Here is a 23,176-nt window from a genome sequence, read left to right as displayed (position 1 = left end):
ATATGATAATGTTCATGTATTATCCTTATATCATACAATCTTTTAAATCATCACCATCATCATCATCATCATTATCATCATCATCACCACCACCACCATCATCATCATCATCATCACCACCACCACCACAACCACCACCATCAGCATCATCACCACCACCATTATCCCCACCACCTTCCGTCCTTATCATCATCACCACCACCACCATCATCATCACCACCACCACCTCATCATCATCACCACCACGACCACCCTCATCATCATCATCTCTTTTCCCAACCTTTATTCATGTCTATATACAGAGTGGTGCAAAAGCCGACACACTTTCTATAAAACTGTATATTTTAGTTATTATAAATGGATGATAATTGCTGAGAATGGAGAATTATTTATTACACTAAGAAGCAGAATAATGTTAAGCTTGTGTGAGGGGGTGAATTGACTAGGTTCATTCTTTAAAATAATAATAATAATAATAATGATAATAATAATAATAATAATAGTAATAATAATGATAGTAAGTGATAATAATAATAATAATAATAGTAGTAATAATACCGATAATAATAATAATAATAATAATAACTAAATAATTGTAATAATAATAATAATAATGAGTATGAAGAAAATTGAGACCTACTTTTGCGTCATCCTGTAAATTTGAATATACTGTATAATGCCTGTCTGTCTATCTGTCTTTCAATCTATCTATCAGCGTATATTTTTACCCCAAATGCCTCTATGTATCTGTTTGTCTATCTATCAGTCAGTCTATAATTTTTTATTTTTACCACATAATGCCTTTCTATCTATCTGTATCTCAATCTATTTTTTTATCTATCAGTGTATTGATCTTTAGCCCTTAGTCAATATCTATCTATTTAGGCTGTGTATCTACTTGTCTATCTATCCGTCTGTCCGTATGTGTATCATGTATGTATGTACGTATGTGTATGTTTTGTGTATGTATATATGTATGTGTGTATAACTGCATCGTTTCCATCCTCATTTTTCTACACTAAATCGATCACTGTCAGGAATCAAGTATAAATGGCGTATGTAGTGAATCTCTCTCTCTCTCTCTCTCTCTCGGCTTGACCTACTTCTGTCCTTCACCCCGCATGCTGCATATCTATCGCGTCATCTATCTGTCTATCTATCTATCTCTGTCTACTCACTCGTTTCTCTGTATCTGTGTATGTGTCATTTTATCTGTATATTTTTCTATCTCTCTGATGTATCGAATCTCCATGGAAGAGGTGAACAGAAAGTGTATTATTATTATTATTATTATTATTATTATTATTATTGCTATTATTATTGTTGTTATTTCTATCATTGTTATTGCCATCATTTTTACTACTACTACAATTATTATTATTATTATTATTATTATTATTATTATGTTGATTCTTGCATTAGCGTTACAACTTCATATGAATTTGCATGACATTATAACTCTTTATTTTAGAGCGGAAAGAGAGAGGAAGTTAGAGAGGAGAGAGAGCAATCAATAGTACTGAGAGAGAGAGAGAGAGAGAGAGAGAGAGAGAGAGAGAGAGAGAGAGAGAGAGAGAGAGACGTAATTTATTTTTGTGCTATCTCGTAAGAATTCTCGTTCCTGCATCGCTTAAACCCAGTAAAAGAGAGAGAGAGAGAGAGAGATGAAAAAAAGAAAAGAAAATGGGTCAGGCTAGCCGGAGTGTGAGACGAGAAGGCGGAAGCTTACGAATAAAAGTGCAGTCTTACAATCGCGTACGGTCGCCCTCACTCTTCCACATTTCCTCCTTTTTTCCCCACAATTTATCGCCTCTCTCATCCTTTCCCCAGATATCCATTTATATTAATGACCTCACTTTGTCATAATTAAATAAACTCTGTGTGCAAAGTTAACGTTAGAATTTGAATTAGGAAGTACGTATTTTGATTTGGGAAGAATTGAAGCAAGATGGCCGCCTCTCCAGGGTTGCCAAACCTACAGGAGACGGTGTGACCTTTTTGTTTTTATTTTTTTTTTTATTTTTTTTTCTCGTGCTAGGAGTCGAATCGGAGTTCTTTCTATAGCAGAGCAAAAACACGTAAAATATATGTTAATATTATTTTTACTACTACTACTACTACTACCTGTACTACTGTTACTACTGCTCATTTTTATTACCATTACTACTACTGCGACTACGACTAATAATACTATTTTTTCATGAAGCGGCTCCCTGTTTAGGTGAGGAAATTGTAATAATAATAATAATAATAAATAAATAATAACATTCTTCGTCTTCAGGCGGGAAAATGGTCAGGATTAATTTTTTGATCATCATCATCTTCATCATCATCATCATCATCATCTTATTATTATTATTATTATTATTATTTTTACTACTACTATTACTACTACTACTTTCTGTTATCATCATCATCCGGACCTCCTTTCCCACCCTCTTCAGTACGCTACGTTATTGCCTTATTTATACAGCTTAATTATTTTATTTAACGTGGGTCAGAACTGATTATTATTATTATTATTATTATTATTAGTTGTTGTTGTTGTTGTAGTAGTAGTAGTAGTAGTAGTGGCAGCAGCAGTAGTAGTAGTAGCAGCAGTATTTGTAGTAGTATCAGTAGAAGTAGTAGTAGTAGGTAGTAGTAGTAGCAGCAACAACAGCATTACTAGCAGCAGCAGTAGTAGTAATGATAAATCGTACTAGAAACAGCAGTAAGTATTTGTAGTAGTAGTAATAGTAGTAATAAGTAGCAGTAGCAGCAGTAGTAGTAGTAATGATAATTGGTAGTAGTAGCAGCAGCAGGAGTAGTAGTAGTAGTAGTTTTTCTCATTAATGTTGTCATGCTATTTATATTTATAGAGACAATTGTTATGATGATGATGATTATTATTATTATGGCTTCCTAGAGGGATGAGGATGAAATTATTGAAGAAAAATGAAATGGGAAAATTGAGAGAATGATAGAATGAGAAGTGGCAAAATTGAGAGAGAGAGGAAAATTGAGTTCAACTTTAGGGCTGTGACCGTGGCGAGGTAGGGTAAGGGAGGAAGAATGGAGGGTAGGGTGGGGGGGGGGGACGGCAACAAGGGCTTAGTACAAGGTCAACCACGGAAGGGGGGAGGTATGGCGACCCTCCACCTCCTCGTAGTACTCTAACCGACCACCAGAGCAGTGTGGTTGGGAGTGGATGAGGTCTTAGTGGAGTGGATGATTTTTATGGTTAGAAGTGGATGAATTTAAATATTTGTTTGCTTGATTGTCCTTTTGCTGCATATTTCTAGTTTCAAAAAAAAAAAAAAAAAATTACTGTAACCGACCACCAGAGCAGTATGGTTGGGAGAGGAGGAATTTTTTGGTGGAAAGGATGATTTTTTTACGGTTAGGCGTGGATGAATTTAATCATTTGTTTACCTTCTTCATTGTCTTTTTGTATATTTCCCGTTAAAAAAAATATATAGTACTGTAACCGACCCCCAGAGCAGTGTGGTTGGGAGAGGATGGTTTTTATGGTTAGAAGTGGATGAATTTAATTATTTACCTCGTTGATCGTCTTACTGTATATTTCCCGTTATTAAAAAAAAAATTACTGTAACCGACCATGGAGCTGCCTGGTTATACGAACGTCCCTCAACTCCCTCCCTATCCCTCGAAAGGAAGGTGGTTAATTGCAGAACCTTATTTCCAGCCTGCAGTCGACGGGGTTTACGTTTGTCAATTTTTTTTATTTTATTTTATCCTTGTTTTATTATTCCCTTGCACTTTCGATGTGTGTGTGTGTGTGTGTGTGCGTGTGTGTGTGTACTAATCTCAGGCTGCAAGGACTGATTTAGATGGGTTAATTCGTCTGTCAGCTGCATTATGAGAGTTACCGATTCATGTATTTATGTGTATGCATGTATATAGCCCAGGTATGTATGTATGTAACCTGTGTATGTATATATGTACGTATGTAGGTTGTGTATGTATATATGTATGTAGCCTATGTATGTATATTGTATGTCTAGGTTGTGTATGTATACTGTATATGTAGCCCATGTATGTATATATGTATGTAGCCCATGTATGTTGGTAGTCTATGAATGTATATATGTATGTAGCCTGTGTATGTATATATGTATGTAGCCTGTGTACGTATGTATATATGTATGTAGCCTGTGTACGTATGTATATGTGTACAGTATGTAGCCTGTGTATGTATGTATGCATGTATCTGTATGTATGACTGGTATACATGTGTACGAGTCTTGATAAAACTGAATAAAGACTTCCAGTGAGATATTGAATCAGAGCCATCGTAGTGAAAAGGTTATTATTATTATTATTAGTTATTAATTATTAGTATTAGTATTAGTATTGTTATTAATATTTTTATTATTAGTAGTAGTTACCATTATTATTATTATTATTAGTAGTAGTAGTAGTAGTTACCATTATTATTATTATTATTATTATTATTATTACTACTACTACTATTACTTCTACTACTACTATTGTAACCTCAAGTGAACTCAGAGGACTGCAAGAATCTGGCCGCTTCAACCGATCGCCCCCAGAGGTGTGTAGTTTGAAAGGGGTAAGAGTTAGTTATACACCAAGAGAGCGTAAAGCAGGGAAGTGAGATTATAGCGAAGTGTTAAATAGTTATCAAAGCGGTTATCAAAGGAAACATAGCCGTCCTTTCGTAACGCGGGTGTGTATGTATGTGTATGGGTGTATGTTTGTAGTTGTGTATGTATGCATGTGTATGAGATTAGAGCGAAGTGTTATATAGTTATCAAAGGAAACAGCCGCCCTTTTGTAACGCGTGTTATGTATGTGTATGGGTGTATGTACGTGTTATGTGGGTGTATGTTTGTAGTTGTGTATGGATGTATGTACGTGTGTTGTGTGTATGTATGTTTGTAGTTCATGGGTGTATGTACGTGTGTTATGTGGGTGTATGATTGTAGTTGTGTATGGATGTATGTACGTGTGTGTATGTATGTGTGTTTAGTTGTGTATGGGTGTATTTACTTTGTGTTGTGTGTATGTTTGTAGTTGTGTATGGGTGTGTGTACTTGTGTGTTGTGTGTGGGTGCATGTATGTTTGTAGTTGTGTATGTATGCATGTATGTAGATTGTATGACTAAAAGCAGTGATCGGCATGAATTAGGCAGCCCAATGTATTTAGCTGATTTTGTTGCTTGTTCTCTACCTGCCTTTGTCTTGTATATGAATGTGTATGTGTATGTATGAGCCGTGGCGCCTTTGAATCCAGATTATATAGATATTTGTGTCGTGTAATGTGCTGTAATGGTGTAGGCAGCTGTATTTGTCTTTGGATAATACAGCGTTACACAGCAGCTGTTTCCATTGACTGTACCGCCAGAAAAGTGACAGGATTTGAAATATAAACAATGGATGGATTTGGAATTTGAAATATCGAGTATGAGTGATGTCAGTTTATTTAGGTATTCGTTTTCCAAGAACCATCGTAAATTTGAATGTACAGTACTTTGATATAATGTAATTCTGAACAGGTATTGAGGCATTTATCGATTTGAAATAGATGTAATTAAAAAAATATATATCCACTACCCGTTACAGAGCTGCGGTTTGTTTGAATTTGCCGCCAGATATGAGCGGATTTTGAATTTGAAATGGCGTCGGGTGTCACAGATTACGAGTCCAATTTGTCCATTTAAGTAGGCCCTATTTTCTCTTAGCTGCTACCAGATAATTTGAGAGAGAGAGAGAGAGAGAGAGAGAGAGAATATTAACCTGTTACCTGTTCCGTCCCATCCCGGCAAATCGTTACCTATAATCCCTTGAGTAAAATCGTTAAGCGGTAGCAAAGAATAATAATTAAAAAAAATCGTTTTGAAAGGGTTAAATGAAGATAGTTTTTACCCAATAAAACTTAAAAAAAAACTACTATAGGAAGACAAAAAATATAAGTAAAAAATAGACGTTAAAAAAAATGCTGCAGTCTTTCAAAACAATTTTTCAGTGTTTAAGTGACCTAAATCTGTCAGCCAGTTTTGAAAAGATCCGTTGATATTTGAAAGTGCTTCATTCTCTAATCTTTTTCTCGTGTTATTTTGAATTTGGTTTCTCTCTCTCTCTCTCTCTCTCTCTCTCTCTCTCCCCCTCTCTCTCTCTAGCCTAACACTACGTAGGTGGTGGCATTGAGGGCATTGATCCATGAGAGAGAGAGAGAAAGAGGTTAGTTGTGGGAAAAGGGGTCAGTTACCTTGTGGATATGTGTATCTCTCTCTCTCTCTCTCTCTCTCTCTCTCTCTCTCTCATGTTTTTCTGTACTTAGTATTATAATCTTGTTCCTCTTTGCACACAATAAAAACTCTCTCTCTCTCTCTCATGTTTTTCTGTACCTAGTATTATAATCTTGTTCCCCTTTGCACACAATATAAACTCTCTCTCTCTCTCTCTCTCTCTCTCTCTCTCTCTCTCTCTCTCTCTCTCTCTCACGTCATCGTACTGAAGGGTTGAATGGGAATTTAATCTTAACTATAACGATCTAAAGTTACATCAATCGCTTCGGAGTTAGAGCCATCGATCAACACGATTATGCAAGTCACGGAGTGGTGTGGAAAATATTAGGTCCGTAGTATTGTTCCTGTTATTAAACTACGGGAAATAGGCAATAAGGACGAATATCAGGATGAAGGTGAAAATTATAGTAACGGTCCTAAGTAACTTAAAAATCGTGTAGCATTAACCCAATCATCATATAATAGTAAATAAGTTTCGGTGTTTAATGATTGGTGAATTAGCCTAACTTCTATTTTAAGCCTTAAAGTTGTCTGGTGGTAGTGAACAACAGCCTAATCATCCTACAGTACTGAATACTGTAGTTTCGTTGTTTCATGGCTGGTGAAATGTCCCTGTCTCAATTTGGGGTCATTTTGTAGTATTGGATAGTAATTAAATTCGGAGGTTTCTGTGGGCCAGCTGATTTTACATTTTACGCTTATTGTATATGAAGTATGTTCACAAATAAAGGATTTTCATAGCAATATTACCTGAGGCAGGAGAGGGATGGTCAAGTGACGTAGCACGCCATGGTCGTCCACTATCCGAAGTAGTGCGACGTGTAATGGTCAGTTAATAGCCAATTATGTTCTAATCTTTAGGTAAGGTTAGTTAAGGTATAAATCTAACTTAACCTAACCTTTTCTGAATCTAAACTGATGTGTAGAACGTGATTTGTTGTGTAGAACGTGATTAACAAGTACGGATTCGTATTACTCCGCCAAGCAGTCCAAATTATGGCGGTGGTTGGAAGGAGCTGTAACTGTAACTCGGGCAGAAGCATTTGCACTCGAGGCGTCAGATGCACACTACGCAGGTACTGTTTCAGCCGTGATTTCAGTGTAGTTTATATTAATTTTTGAGCATGTTTCATATAGAGCACGTTAGCTGGTGAGTTACATCGACTGACAAGGGAAAATTGCAAGCCGGTCAGCCACCAGTTGTCTCAGGTGATTGCAATGAGTGACACATGCAAGGTGTTAACCCAAACTATTTACGGTAAAATGATCGTTTCAACGCTTAACAGAATTACGAGATTTTGAAGCCTTATTTCGGTATTTTAGACTATTCTGAGACACTTCTATGGCATTTTTGTCGCAAATTACTGTATTTTTATTTTTATTTTGAACCATACCTAACCTAACCTTCGGGAACCGTATTTACTACTTTTCGTGTTAATCATAGAACCAGATATATGTTTGGTGGTTTCCGAGTGACCTTGTAGCATTTAAGAGTATAGTTAGGATGTACCTTCATCCCAAAAGAGGCCACTAAATATGGAGATGGAAAAATAAAATAATTGTTGTATGCAGGAGTGTAGGAATGAGTTAAAATATGCATCAGTTCTTGTGTTTACATTTCCCATCAGTTGTAGAGAAGAGTGGGAACAGCAGAGAGGGAGGAATGAGTGTATAGTTGCAGTAGGCAGAAATTTATAGATGTTCAAACAAAATTTTAGTGCATAATTGAGGATATATATGCTTGTTGGCTGGAGTCAGGATTCCAGGGGCTTGGATGGTAAGTGAATGAGTGTGTGACCCAAATAATAGGGTGTGTTTTGTCTTCTGGCAGGTTTTTCTTTGCTCTGGATTTTACCTCATACATTGGTGGGGAAAAGAAGCGTGGATGATGACGATTATTTTGATGACAACAGTGATTATGGTGATGATGATGACAGTGATTATGATGACATCGATTATAATATGACAATGACGTTTACTTACATTTTCCGTCTTTTACAGGGAAGAGTGGGGGAAGCAAGGAGGGAGAGGAGAAGAAGGAAGGAGAATGGGAGCAATACAATGCAGGGGCAGCATTCTTGGGGCCGACGTTGTGGGACAAGACCCTCTCGTACGATTCCGATCTCAAGGTATCTGTAAGTTCCCGAGAGATTCGTTGTGGTGGTGGCTAGGCTAAGGTACAGTGCTGGGGAGGGATGCCCATATGTGGTGGCGCAGATATAACCATGCAGCATCTCTGTGTGGTGTAAAAACTGGTAATATTTAGTAGAAGCCACAACTCAATTTTGGCAATGGAACTGTGTGTATCTGATCTCTAGTCATTCATTCAGTTTTGGAAGTCAGTTGTTTTTCAAGTACTGTAGTGAATAGGGTTTTATTTTTATTACCAGGTATTTATTGTTTTTTCTCCAATCCTCAATGGTGCCAAAGACAGGTGGATGCCATTTTAGGATGTTTTTTGGTCAATTTTTGGCAGATCACATCACTTTCGAATAAAAAAATATATTTTGTCAATTTTAGTGTGATTGGACTGAATTTGGGCTTCATTTTTGTCAGAAATCTCTTTTTTTGGAGATTAGGTCTATCCAGGGCAAAATATACCTATTTTTGGGTAGTTAAGGAAGCGGCCGGGTCACCTGTGGCAGTGTTTACCAACAATCTCACAGACTGGCCACGTTGTTTACCAACCATTGCTCCAACTGGAGGCGTCAGTGTATTTTGTGTCAAAACAATGGGAAACATAATGATTAAACCAAACCAAACATAATCCAACCTACCTCACTTGCGTTTGACAGCCGGCTTTCAATTGAGAAAAATGCTTTTAGAACATTAAATATGGCTGGCTACTGGCAGATGTCAGTGGAGATCCAAGGTAATTAATTATTGGATTTTCACGTTAAATTTATATTTCCAAACAGATTTATTGTGGAATAGATTCAAAGCAACATGGTCTACAATGTGGTTGGGTCATTTCCTGGATCAAGTGATCTGAATTACCGAAAATTGATTCTCCCCCCCCCCCCACACACACACACACACAAAAGTACCCTTACCAGTGATGATTTGTCCAAACCTAACTCAAATATTCATAACCCAAACTAATTTATCATTAACCCAACCTAATGTATTTTATGCAAACCTGACCCAACAAACTAACCTAACCTTAACCCAGTGTATTTTGTTACCCTAATCTAACCAACCGACCCCTGATTAATTTTTCCGTATTTGTGAAGGGATTCTTTTCATGTTCTGTACAGTTTTACAAAGTAAGTGAATGTTTGGTTTAAAAAAAAAAAAAAAAAAAAAAAAAAATTAAGAAGTGGTGGTATATCTCTTTGAAGAATACCACATTATTTGCAATATGAATCTGTAGCAAAATAAAACTATCAATCTATCTATTGCCAGACGCCATAATCCCGTAAGGGGTGGCCATTTGACTTTGAGTTAGTTGTTTTACAGGGAGGGGCACTTAACCCTCCACCAACCCACTTGTTGACACGTAGGGAGCACGTATGGTTTGGTTATATGGTTACCACCCAGCGTTGTAAATGGTTTCTTGGCTTACGGGAAACCATTTGGCTTGTCACTCAATGTAAAATAAAACAAATGGCATAAAAAGAAAAAGGAATTTAGGTATTAGCCCACCAGGATCACATCTGGCCTAACCAAGATCTAAGCAATGAAACAAGAGACTTCATGCATATTGTACTCAGAAGTCTAACTGAGAGCTCTGCTTCCCCACCCCACCCACCCAAACATTTATATTTCACTAAAGACCTGAGAAATTGTAAATTAGCCCCCAAGTCCTTGTAAAACCTCCTCATTGTTTGGAGAGGATTTCCGTAACATACAACATGACAGCCATGACTGCACAGATTTCAACCCTTGCTGTATCCTGGTGCAAGAGTTAGAACATTGGTCGTAAATTCAAAAGCTGAAAATTGATTGGTTCTGTTGAGTTGAGGAAGGCAGCTAGAAGGGGAATGGGAGGAGGTAAGCACATTAAATAATGGCTTCATTAATCTTCATGTGTGACAGAAGTGTTACAGAAAAAAAAAATCCAGATGTACGATATAAATATACTGTACAGTACAGCATTACAAAATCTGTAAAATCTGTTGTGGCTGCTGCTAAATATTATCCTTAAAAATGACTAACTCCCTCTTTATCCCCCAAAAGGAAGAGGGTGGAGTACAGGAGGAGGACAGCTATCCTGTGCAGTCCACAAGGTTCACATTTGGGATAAACCTGTGTAGTACTGTGAATACTAGGCTAAGATATTTGACCATATTCTGGGTAGTGTAGGAATCTAAGCACTTAATCCTTAGCGTTCATTTAGCATATTGCTCTTTAGCATCGTCTTGAGTGTAATATAATTTTGATTCTCTCTCTCTCTCTCTCTCTCCCTCTCTCTCTCTCTCCCTCTCCCTCTCCCTCTCTCAGTAACATACAAGAGGACTACGAAGGTGTGGCTAAAAAAATATATTGTTAAAGAAGAGGTGATGCATCTCTAAACTTCCTACATATTGATTTATAAGTTGTTTTAAGAATAATTTTCCTCCTGTAACCATACCCATCAATAGGAGGGAAGAAATCTGAAAATAATGCTGATGATGAACTTAGAGATGTTGTCATTGGAAGGAGATTTTCAAAACGATATTTAAGGTAATTTTCTTTTGCAACCCAGACTTTATTCTGCAGGAATGAGGAAGGCACAGTGGGTCTCAAAACTATAGGGGCCACAAAATTATTTTAGGAGGGGTTAAGACTATTTAAAGTTTTATAAAGTTTCAGGCACGTGGGGACTATGAACTATATTTAAATTCTTGTATTTATTTTCATTTGGGAGAAGGGAATCAGTGCACTGTATGATTATTTTTTACGATTGTTTATTCACAATTTAATATCCATACAGTTTTGATGTTTATCTGTGGAAGTGGTAATATGTGTTTTTAATGGATGGTCATATTTACAGTAGCGTCTTAAATTTTGCGTGATTAGGTTTTGGACAACATGATTTTGACGACTCATCAAATATCTACCAAGTTGCAGTTTTCAACTACAAACTCGTAATTTTTTATGGGTTGAGGTTGGAGTTTGGGATTTGAAACATGTCTTGGGCCACATGGTTTTTGTCTGCAAGGAAAAGTTACAGCTGCCAGTTGAAACAAAAACTATCTATCTCTATCTGTTGGCAGACTCCTTAATCCCATGAGGAGTGGTCACAAACAAATCGCCTCCATGTCGCCCTGACCCCTGCCATTTCACTGCCCTGCTCCCAGCTTACACCCCCCTCTCTCATATACCTTTCCACTCCATCCCTCCATCTCATCCTTGGCCTCCCTCTCCCTCCCCCCCATTCACCTCGCTCCCACACACTCTCCTTGTCATTCTCTCACTTTTCATCCTCTCCACATGGCCAAACAACCTCAGTATGTTGGCCAAACAACCTCAGTATGTTTCTCCTAATGCTTTCTATCACATCCACATCACAACGCTTCTCCACATCCTTATTTGTCAGTCTTCATGTGACTCCACAGGCTCCTCTAAAAAAACTCATTTCCACTGCTCTCACTCTTCACTTCTGTAAATCGTAAACATGGGTCATTGTAAAAGATCATCTGAAGAAGAGGTCATGGCCATTATATTTGTTGAACTGGCTACATTAGGTAAACCCTCAAGGTACAGAGGTTCCTTGTGATGATTCAGGTTAGCATTATATAAGTTGGGAATGGATTCAGGTTACGCTCCTATTCATATGTACATCAAAATTTCGCCATTCAAAGTTAAGTGAAAACAGAAATATAATGAGCTGCATTATTAATGGCATATCATGCATCAGCCGTTCATGTGGTCAAGGATACAAGCGGTGATGCTGTAGCACTGCCAAACAACACTAATAGCAGCATTGTATATCTCACATGTATCCTATATAGTAACATTAAAAAAAGAGTGAAATAGACAATTGTTTGAGCAGGTAGCTACCAGGTGTGTGCATTCTGTGTACCCTTTGTCAGAAATTAAGATGCCTCAGTCCCTATCTACCCGCACCAAAACAACACGTGAATTGCTGTGAGATAATTCAAGTGAACAGTTGTGAAGGTACCAGCTGTGTGCATGATGTGCATTTTTTTTTTTATTACAAAATGTATGTGTACCATTGGACACGAACGAGGACGAATGATCCTAACCCAATGGATAATGGCTGCTTTCAGGAGGGCATGAGTAAAAAGTTAATTCAGTTACCCAGCCCATGTTTCATTTCATTTAGTTTATAAAGGCTCCAGTATGCTTGCATGCATCAGAGACTCCGCCTTGGTCACCTAATAGTGGCCCTCCATGCTGCTCAATCTCTGGCAGCTTCCCTATTCAGTCCCTTTTCCTTGAGGTGACAGTATGACCTCGTCCCAAGTCTTTTTCGGTCTACCTCTCGCAACTGTACCCCCAGTGTTCACACTTCTGGGGTAGGGTTATGAGAGGCAGATCTAAAATATGCTTGATGACAAACTGAAATAAAAGATAATGCATGGTAACTAAAATTTACAAGAGGCAGAGATATGACCACGTTAATAGATGTTGACGAAAGTGGCTGGTGGGAGGTGCCAGATATGCTTCAGCTGATGGATTGATTCCAGCAATAATATTCTATAATTTTTTTACATTCCTACAGCATGACATTAATTGGTACCGTATTAAGAATCTAGTGGCAAGTTATTATTCATTTGGTAATACTGTACATTGAAAGGGAAGTGGTGGAATTGGTATGATATACTGTACAGTAATTTTCATATTGTGTTCATGTTCAAAGGAAGGAGTAAGATCAACAAAAAAGCCAGTATTTTATTTGGTTGTGTTGTCACCTGTCACCCTTCCCTCATAAATATACCTTATTCATGAAATTACAGTAATAGGTTTGTGAAAGTTGCAGAAATGCTTAGTATTGTGCTTTGTTAACTGTAGAGCCCCATCTAATATTTTAAGCAAATCACAACCAGCAGAAGCTGACCTAACGATAGAGTAATAAAAATAATATAAAAAAATCAGTGCCAGCCTCAGTATCACAGCAGTTTCTGCAGAATTTGGATGTCATAATGAATTAGACTTTCATCAGACTAAGTCCCAGTCATAAGCTTTTCAGCATTTCGTCAGTGGGAAATCTCCTAGAGTCTTTCCTTTGTTTTTACAGGAAAAGGAAGAAAGGAAGAGCGAAGAGTCCTCCCAGGTCACTAGTCCTTCCTGCATAAACAGATCTTGGTTGCGGGAGGGAAATTATCATCAGGTATAAACACAATGAAAGACTTACAAAGAGGGTGTATGTAGGTGAAGTGGAGGGATGGAGTTGAGAGGTATATGAGGGAGGGGAGAATGAGTTGGGGGGAGGGTAGTCAAATGGTGGGTGACAGAGCGACATGGAGGCGTTTTGTCTGTGGCCACGCTTTGCGGGATTAGGGCGTTAGGCTGTAGCTAGATAAACAGATCTTGGTTACGGAAGGGAAATTATCATCAGGTATAACCAGATCTTGGTTATGGGAGGGTATTTTAAGATATGACAGACCACGGTCATGGAAGGGAACTTTAAAAAGGAATATTCACAGGCTCAAATGTACTGAAATGACAGCAATTAGGTGGCAGTGCAGTGCATCCTTGAGTGGGAGGCTAGGTTTGTTTTGGGAGAGTTAAGAGGTAGGATGGGACATGAAGTGTATTGATATTGTGATGAGGAGGGGTAGATTAAGGGCATGTGGAGAGGGTGGGGGGATGTCAATTGGGTGCAGAAAGCGAGAAGTGTCAGTGTTAGGGGCAGGGTTGTGAGAAGTAGACTGAAAAAGACCTGAGATGTGTCATTGAGCATTACCTCAGGAATAAGGGACTGAACAGTGAGGCTGCTAGAGATCGAACAGCATGGAGAGCCGCCATTAGGTGACCAAGGCTAACATATACAAGCATTTTGGAGCCTTTAAAAACAAATATCGGTTATGAGAGTGAAATTATCGTTACATATAAACAGATCTCGTTTATGATGGAGAGGGAAATTTTTGTAAGGTATAAACAAAACTTGGTTATGAGAGAGAGGGAAATTTTTGTAAAGTATAACATCTTGGAGTCAGGATTTCAAGGGCTTGAATGATGAGGGAGTGGAAACGTTGCCCATTGAATCGGGTAGACTTTAGCTGTCTGGACGTTGATACTCCTCATCCTGCCCTACTGTGGGAGAGGAGGTCCAGATGATGATAACTTTTTGGTTATGAGGGAAGTATAAACTAATCTTGCCTAGGACAGTGAAGTTATTGTAAGGTATATTGTGAAAGTTATTGTAATGTTTATTGTGAATCTCAGCCCAGAACTTGTGTAGCCACCTGGGATCCTGAACCCCTTGAACTGGATAATGCACTTGGCCATATATCACACAGCCCAACTCCCGTGTGTTGCAAAGATGGCTCAGTCAGCATTACCCATGTCTACAATACTTTTTTAAACAGCTGTATATAACTTCATATATAGATCTCCATAGTTGGTTAATATTATCACGAGGCAATAAGAAATGTCCTTGCTTATCACAAAATCAGACAGCCATCCCTGCAACATATAAGATTTTTGAGAGTGCAAAGTATAGGCCACTTTGTGTACATTATTAGCTTTTATCTTTGCTTCTTTCTGAGTTTTGTTTGATTAAGGAAAGACTTCTTGTGCTTGAAGGTGATTGATCAAAGCTACACCTCTCTTCCCAAAATTGGAGAGTTTCCATAAGCAGAATAATATCATGTCATGGTAGAAAACAGAATATAGAATGCTCTACTGTATTGAAGGGGTAAATGTTGATTGAAATATAGTACAAAATACCTTTCTTTGGTGAGGATGACAAAAGACTAGTAAATCAAGGCAACAGTCATCTGTGAGGTGTTTGTCTCCGGTCAGATGTATTTTATGTTGGTATTTTTCCGGTCTCCAGATAATTTGATTCAACTTCGGACAACACTTTAGGATTGAAGGGGCTAAGTAAAGGATATATCTCACCCTTCTAGTTTGAAAAATTTAAGTTCTGTCAAAAGCTAGTCAGGAAAATAAGTGTCGTTGAACTAGGGGTTAATATTGAACTACTATGAGCAAAAAATTCACCAACCGTCCAGTGCCATCATTGTATTCTGCCTTCCATATTTCTCATTCCTTAAGAGAGTACTGCTTGTGATCTCTATTGTGCATCGTATTGCTTTCACATAAGATATTTCATGTTAAAATTGTGATTTGTCTTGGAGGTTTTTCTGTCATGTAAAGGCTACCATGGGCACAAGTCTATTTTGTACCTTTAAATATTCTGAACTAAGGTAGCCTAACCAAGGATTCTGTACTCTGATGGGAGCAAAGTGGGGAATATAGCAGTGTAATGGATGTACAGTAGTCAGGGCTGGTAAATGAAGCTGTAAAGAAGCTGGGTGAAGTCAAAGGAGGAATACTACTTTTGAGATGTTATTGATGTTGAGGTCAGATGTTGGAGGTTTTTCACCCTTTGGTTGTGGTGGATAAGGTCATCTGACAGAGAAGGAATAATATACAGCATTATTTGATTAGCCATAGTACGTCACAATAGTTCTCTTGAGTCCGAAGTTTCTCTTGAGCATGGTTGCTTTTTTGGCCCTGGTTCCTGTAAAATGTAAACCTGGCAGACTGCGGGGTAAAGTGCCCTGCTGCTACAGTCCACCATCCTCATTTTGGGGCAGGGAGCTGAGTGATGTTTGCATAACTGGGAAGTGGAGCTGCTTTGATATCAATGCCACCACATGAAAGTACGTCTATCTCCAGTACCTCAAGAATGGTAAACTGATAGAATGTTTGCCAGAATAAAGCGCAAAGTAGGTATTGCAGTTGGAGGGCTAGGTGTGATCATGTAATGTTAGTTACAGTACAAGATTTGTACTTCTTTGACCCAGGGATGTAATGGAGAGAGAGGGAGGGAGGGAGAGGTGGTTGTCATGGAGCACTCTGTGACTACCACCCTACAAACATTGACAAGAAATAGAATTCAGTATACAGAAAATATAAATTGCACAACAAAGTTATATTCTTTTCATGAACACTGGACCAATACAACATTTTGGAAAAATACATCTAAATTGACAGATCGAAGTACAGGACATTCGAATATTGATTGGCTTGAAGTTCATTCAGCTGTTTTCTCATGCTACCCATGCCGACTGTGGCACATTATACGTTTGGCATAGCTATTTCAGTTACAAGTACCTTTCTTCATCTCCACCATGATTTTAGTCTTTAACTCATCATCATACAGTACTTGCGTTTTTTTCACCCCCTTGTGGTGGTAGTCACTTGGCCTTCCCTTTACCGCCTGCTGTTCCAGGCTCATGCCTTCCTACATCATTTCCACTATTACCCAGTCCACTTGCAGCACAAGATGGCATATTTGCATCAATCACTAATAGAGGATGTGAGAGTGTAACACTCAAACTTGTGGACACAACACACGTGGGAAAACAGGCTGAAACTGAGTGTTGGTGCTGGTGTCACCGTGGTGAGAATTAAGAACTTGCTGTGCCAGTAGGTGCAAAAATGTGTTACTTTGTCATGAATGCCCAACCATGGGAATATTTGATGGATGCTGCGAAAGTGAATTTCGCAGAACTGGATGCCACGAAAAGTGGTGCCCTGCTGAAAAATGTTTGGCCCTATAACTCTATTTATATATGATTTAGACTGTTTCAGGGAATGTTCAAATGTTTGGCTGTATAGCTCAACCAATTTTTATTTTATGTAGAGCAAACGTAGAAGGATTGAGGATGAGCGAGGGATGAAAAGATTGAATTTTGAGAGCAATAGGCCAAAGTTGAAGGTCACAGGACAAGGTCAACTGAGACAAAACCAAACTTAATAGCAGGGTTGGGGACTGGGCAAGGATGTGGGAGTAATTTGATTGTGAGAACAGTTGGTCAGAGTTCAGTGTTACAGGGCAGAGTTGAATATTCAGCCCTTAAGTAATTTGTACACAGTTGTAGTATTTTGGTTCTCCATGTTTAGTCTCGCTGTGTCCAAGTTACTGTATTTATCTTTGGGATATCTATTGTAAAGAAGGGTTTAATGAAGGCTCCAGGTAACTTTCACACTGAAAAGTCTCTCAGGCAGGAAAATTGTATGATAGTAGAAGAAATAAAGAACATGACACCTTAGTGAAAGGGTTAACCTATTCATAGTAGTAGTTGCAACCTCAGGCTCATTCAAAAGTGAACCTGGTGGACTGCAGGCTGAAGTTGCCCTCCTCCTGCAGCTGTCCATTCTCGTTTTAGGGGATAAGGATGGAGTTGAGGAATGTTTGTTTAATGAGACAATGGAGTGGCTTGGGTGTATTGGTGTTACTGCATGATGGTTTCCATCTCCAGCACAGTCATTTCTGTTGATGTAAGGAATGTACAATCAGCCTTATAGGTAACAATGAAACTTCAGTAGGACACTTCTTTACTGGAGTGACCATGTACATTAACCCATGGATTGTGCAGTTATACTGTATACCTTTTTTTTTTTTTTTTTTTTTTTTTTTTATCCCACCCCATTGTGTGCAGAAAAAAAAAAAAAATTATTATAAACTTGAAAAACATCCAGGGCATCATCTGGTGAAAAAAAAAAAAAAGAGAGAGAAAAAAAATGGTTTTGCGGAGTGCCATTCATAACTTTGCGTAGGGTGGAGTAGTGAGGGGGGGGAGAGGTTTTGTTTATTATAAACTTAGAAACAACATCCAGGGCATCATCCAGTGGGGAGGGAACTCTCCCTCTCTGTCTTTGCATAGCACCATGCGTAAGTTTGCATAGGGGTGGAGTAGTGAGCTGTGATGCATGGCCACTGGAAGGTTAGCACAGGCTGAGCTGTGGCTCACAATCCATGGGTTTTAAAAAAAAGTAATAAATTAAATGAGACTTCCTGTACTTCATCATAGCTGGAGAGCTGTTTGGTGTCTTAGTGGTGGTAATTTGTATTGGATAAGTATTAATAGGTACAGTATTCATTGTAGGGTGTAATTAGTACAATTCCTGTACAATCATAAAAAATGTCATTACCATTACTTATTATCTTGCTCAATTTCCCTGCTTAAAGGTGGTGTGAAATAGAATCAAGAAAACAAGGGAAGATAAAGTTAATACATTCTAAACATGTGCTTTCTGGACAATGTTATTACCACACTAAGATGTGCTTAGGAAGTGGTTTGGTGGTAGAGTTGTGGATTGGAACAGCCTGTGGCTTCCATGTTGTGATGTTAGTTCCTTAGGTGACCAGAGGTTTTTTATCCTCCATCATGGTCATAATCCAGACTTCCATTCTTCCTAGGGTGGGGTGAAGTATGGTCCAGAGAGACAAATGAACTTGATACAGTGGGATAGTAAACTTCACACTCCCATTCACTCACTATTCAAGCCCCTGGAATCCTGTCTCCAACAGATAGGTCGTAACATTCCACGTGGTGTCACATTCACGTATCCAACAGAGTCAATCCAACAGCTGTTGAGTTAAGAGGGGTGCCAAACTGTGGGCATACACGTCTCTGCACCAAAGGCATCCAGCCAGCTCAATTCTCTTGTCAGTTTCCAAGTCTCAACCACTTTCATACCTCTCTCCCACACTCATCTATCTATCCACCTTGGCCAGTCATGTCTCACCCACTTTCAGACTTACTCAGAAATACCCTTTTCACATCTAGATATACCTGTGCTCTCCATATAACCTCATCCATAAACTGTATATGTATTGAACATCACACAACTTGCCTCTCACCAACACTGATCTTGAACCATTCACCTATGGTACGGTACCCTGAGGCATGCTTCACTACCTTCATGAGGGCTCTTAACAACACTTAATAGTTTACCATCTTCCAATAATCATTGTCTGATTACTGTGTACACTTTTTTCCCAATCCATAGATGGCATAATTACCTAAGTCCTTCTCACAAGCTTCTCCACTGTCTGTCTCACAGCAAATATTTGATCCACACATCCTCTGCCACTTTTAAAGCCTCCCTGTCATCACTCACAAAGCTGTACAGGGTTTTCCATGGTGAAAAATGCTACCTAGGGCATATGTCACTCCACTGCTGGTAAATGTTTTGGTTTATGGTAGCCTAGCAGTAGGCAAGATTGGATTTGCAGTTCCCATTTTTAATTGTGTGTTCCTTATAAATACAATTGGCGCCTGGTGGTTTAATGAGTAATTATTGCACTCCAATTGGATTGAGCCGGTGAAGGTATATATCCAAGGGATGGTTGGGGTCGATTGCTCATGTAATGCCACTCAGGGATGAGTGAGGCTGGTCACTCTCATCTTAAATGTCGGGACCAACTGCATAGCCCCGGGCTCCTACGCTCCGCATGGGGCAGTGTAGGATTGGATGATGGATGGATATAAATACAACCACTATATAAGATAATACCTAGATATAAATATATTAATGTGTTGTTTCTCTTTCCCACAGCTCGAGTACATGGATCTCGATGAGTTTCTGAATGAGAACGGAATCCCAATTGAAGAAACCTCCAAGGGTAACAACACTCGTACCCCAGCCTCTGCTCCCACCTCCAACAACTCCGTGGGAGCAGGGGGGCGGGGCGGGGCAAGCATCGGAACATCCGGGGGAAATGGGGGGGACCTGGGAAGCACCATCATGTCCCCTCCCGATATAAACACCCCACAGTCCCCACCCCCCACGGCCGAAGCCCTGGTCGGATCGGGGATGGGGGTGGTTCCGCAGATGCCCCAGAGTGCCCAGCCCCAGAATGCCCCACCACAGATGACCGTTTGCCCCCCTGCCCTCTCCCCGGAGGATTATGTTGACGGGTACTCCTCCCCTGATTCCTCTGTTGGCCCCCACTCTCCCTCCCTTCAGGTCCATGAGCCAGGTAAACATAGGGGCAGTTATACTCCCCTTTGATTATTTGTGTTTTTCCTATGCTTTCTCTGCTTCATTTCTCTCTTCCTGTCAGTTCCTCTCATTTTCCATTTCTCTCATACTCCCCTTTGATTATTTGTGGTTTTCCTCTCCTTTCCTTATTTCATTTCTAATTTCCTGTTAATTCCTCTCTCTTTTCCATTTCTCTTATACTCCTCTTTATTTGTGGTTTTCTCCTTTCTGCATTTCATGACTCCCTTTTTTCCTGTTAGTTCCTCTCTTTTTCCCTGTTTCTTTCATACTCTCCTTTGATTTTTTTTTTTTTTTCTCCCTCCATTTCTCATGAATTCCTATTTCTTGTCTGTTTCTCTTCTCATTCTATCTTCATTTATTTGGTACTGTATTTCAGTGCAGTATCTTAATTTCTCTCTCTCTCTCTCTCTTTTCCTGTATATTTTAAGTTTTCAAATGCTTTATTTCACTCTGCAGTATTCTTTGTTTATGCTTATTTTTAATGGCTTTGTAAATGTTGGTCTTTCATGTTACTGCTTTTGCCACTTATTTTCTTGCGTTTCTGTTGACACGTGCTTATTTTTTGTGCTTATATTTTCTCGAGTACTTCCACAGTTTTGAGTATTGTGTTTCATTGTTTTATGTTTGCATGTTTCTTCCTTTTTCTGTCTTCATGGGCATATGTTAAAATACCATACAAACACTACTGTCATCACCACCACCACCACCAGTACCATTGTTATTTTCATAGCCCACACAATGATGGTGGATTGCTTTGTACACTTTTTTTTGTAATGAAAGCTGCTGATATAAGTAGGAAAGAAAACAAAAACAAATAATAGAGCTTTGTATCAGAACTTTGGTGTAGAAGTTGGGGGGGATTTTTGTCAGATGTGAATAACTAACTGGCCACGTATATCCATTGCATGACCAAACCTTCTGCCCCAAGGGAGAGTGGTGGCCAGAATTAACCCTTCCCCATGTTAGGGAAGTACAAGTGAGAGAGGGGTGTCTGTAATGAATGATGCACGTGAAAATAGTAGTTCAGTAATGTCAGTATTTGTGTGTCATTCTTTATATATCAGTAAACTAGTAAGGTGGAGACATTACAGTGATATGAAAGGACTTCCTGCTGCCATCCACTTAAAATTTCCACCATGGTTTGGATATAAAAATGCGCACTTGGTGTTTAACTCCAAATACGAGACACGCATTATGGCACACCCCTTTTCATAATGAGGATGTGTTTGAAAAGTATGCCGAGTAACAAATTAACGTATATTGTCATTTATAACACGGGTTCAACAGGGGATACATTTTTGGAAAAGGGTCATTTAACCAACAAGATTTTAAAAATAGTTACAATAATAAACTAGTTATTTCACTTGCTGCTTACCACAAAAATGTCTAAAAGAAAGTCTCCAACTCACTTAAGCTTTTATTTACATTACTTGCTGCTTGAACCCCAACACCACACTGTTAGATGCATTCAGAGTTAATAAATTATGGAAGTCCCCAAAGGAAGTTACCAAAGTGAGATTGAAGGTAATATTGGTTGAGGGAGATGATGATGGGTGGGAAAAGCTACTGTTATGGAATATAGTAAGCCCTTTTATTTATTTTTTTTTAAGTAAAACATTTTGATAGTTGCCTTTTGCAGTTTCTTTACAGATTTGACAGTTCATATTATCAACTGGATAGAATGAGTTGATATTCTTGAACACTTCCCCGAGATAATGCGTTCTCCCTACTCTCAGTACTTGATAAAATTAATGGTAGTACATCATGATTGTCAGTCATCATTAATTGTATCACTACCAGCACCCGTTTGCCTGCCATTTTCTCTGACAGTGGGGAAAAAATTATTGAGCATCAGAGTACTCAGTTAAGTTAGCCCTACATCCATCCACTCATCATTTAGAGCCACAGTCTTCTCAGTTCCTTACACAAGCATTACCACCATCACCTCCACCACTATTGTCACCACCACCATACCACCACCACCACACCACCACCACCACCATCACCACCGTTTTTCCCACCCAAGGATGGGATAATATAGGAACCAGAAGTGGGGCCTGAATATATAAAAGTGGGAGAACTAATTGTCACACTACATGAGGTGGGCTAGACAATCATTACTACATCATTCAAGCCCCAGGAATCCTAGCTTTATCTCTCATGCCATTTACACTTCACAAATCCACGTGTATTTTACATGTATGGCCTCATTTCTGTGCTCTATCATGTCTGTAATGCTTGTTGTGTTCATGTTGTCTTTGCCACTTGTTTGTTTGTGCCCTCCATTTTCTGTCATTGTTCTGTATATCATATGCTCTATTTTTTTTTTTTTTTTTTTAAGCCTTTCCATTGTCTTTGTTCCTTTGCATTTGCTCTCTCTCTCTCTCTCTCTCTCTCTCTCTCTCTCTCTCTCTTCGTTTGGTGATCGTCTTGTTTCCTGAGCCTTACCATTGTTTGATCTTGTGTATTAAATTTATCACTTGGCTTCTTTGCTTTTACTTGTGATATTTGTCTTTTTTGGTTCTGTAGTCTTTGCATTCTCTTCTGGCCTCTTTGTTTTATGTTCTTCACCTGCTTCCTCATTGTCTTTCTCCTGTTGCGATTGTGTGCTTTTTATAGCCTGTCCATTTTGTGTTGTTGTCTTTGTGTTGCTTGTCTTCCAGTGTGATATTTACTGTGTGAGGCCCAGGAGGTCGGAATTTATTACTATTATTATTGTTGACTATTGCCCATTGTTATTCATGTCATATTCCCCAATTTACTGATAATTATGGGATACTGCAGAATTTTGGAGCCTGGCATTTATTTGTGTGTTTAGGTTAATTTATACAAACCTGACAAAACGTATTGGTTATAGGTATGTTGTACAGGTGTGTCAAGTGCTGTACGTACTGAAAAACGGTAGGTATATTGTATTGATTTTGAATTGAGGCTGAGAGATGTGTAATTTTATGTTGAAAGGTTGGTACTCTACTTGTATTGAG

At 38.8% G+C, this 23,176-nt stretch overlaps 1 protein-coding gene across 1 annotated transcript in view; it reads left to right on the top strand.

The window, feature by feature from the left end:
• Positions 1-23,176, top strand: part of Pdp1 (PAR bZIP family member Pdp1) — a 73,856-nt gene that overhangs the window by 13,696 nt on the left and 36,984 nt on the right. The window contains exons 2-3 of the mRNA XM_080269222.1: positions 8,277-8,410; positions 19,746-20,169. Coding sequence (XP_080125348.1) covers positions 8,277-8,410; positions 19,746-20,169 — 558 coding nt within the window. The remainder of the gene's footprint in view (positions 1-8,276; positions 8,411-19,745; positions 20,170-23,176) is intronic.

The sequence above is a fragment of the Coenobita brevimanus genome, chromosome 4, assembly GCF_032717465.1.
Source record: "Coenobita brevimanus isolate Jiangsu-jjx chromosome 4, ASM3271746v2, whole genome shotgun sequence".
Lineage (NCBI taxonomy): Eukaryota > Metazoa > Arthropoda > Malacostraca > Decapoda > Coenobitidae > Coenobita > Coenobita brevimanus.
The sequence above is the reverse complement of the archived record's forward strand: the minus strand, read 5'-3'. Positions and strand labels throughout refer to the sequence as shown.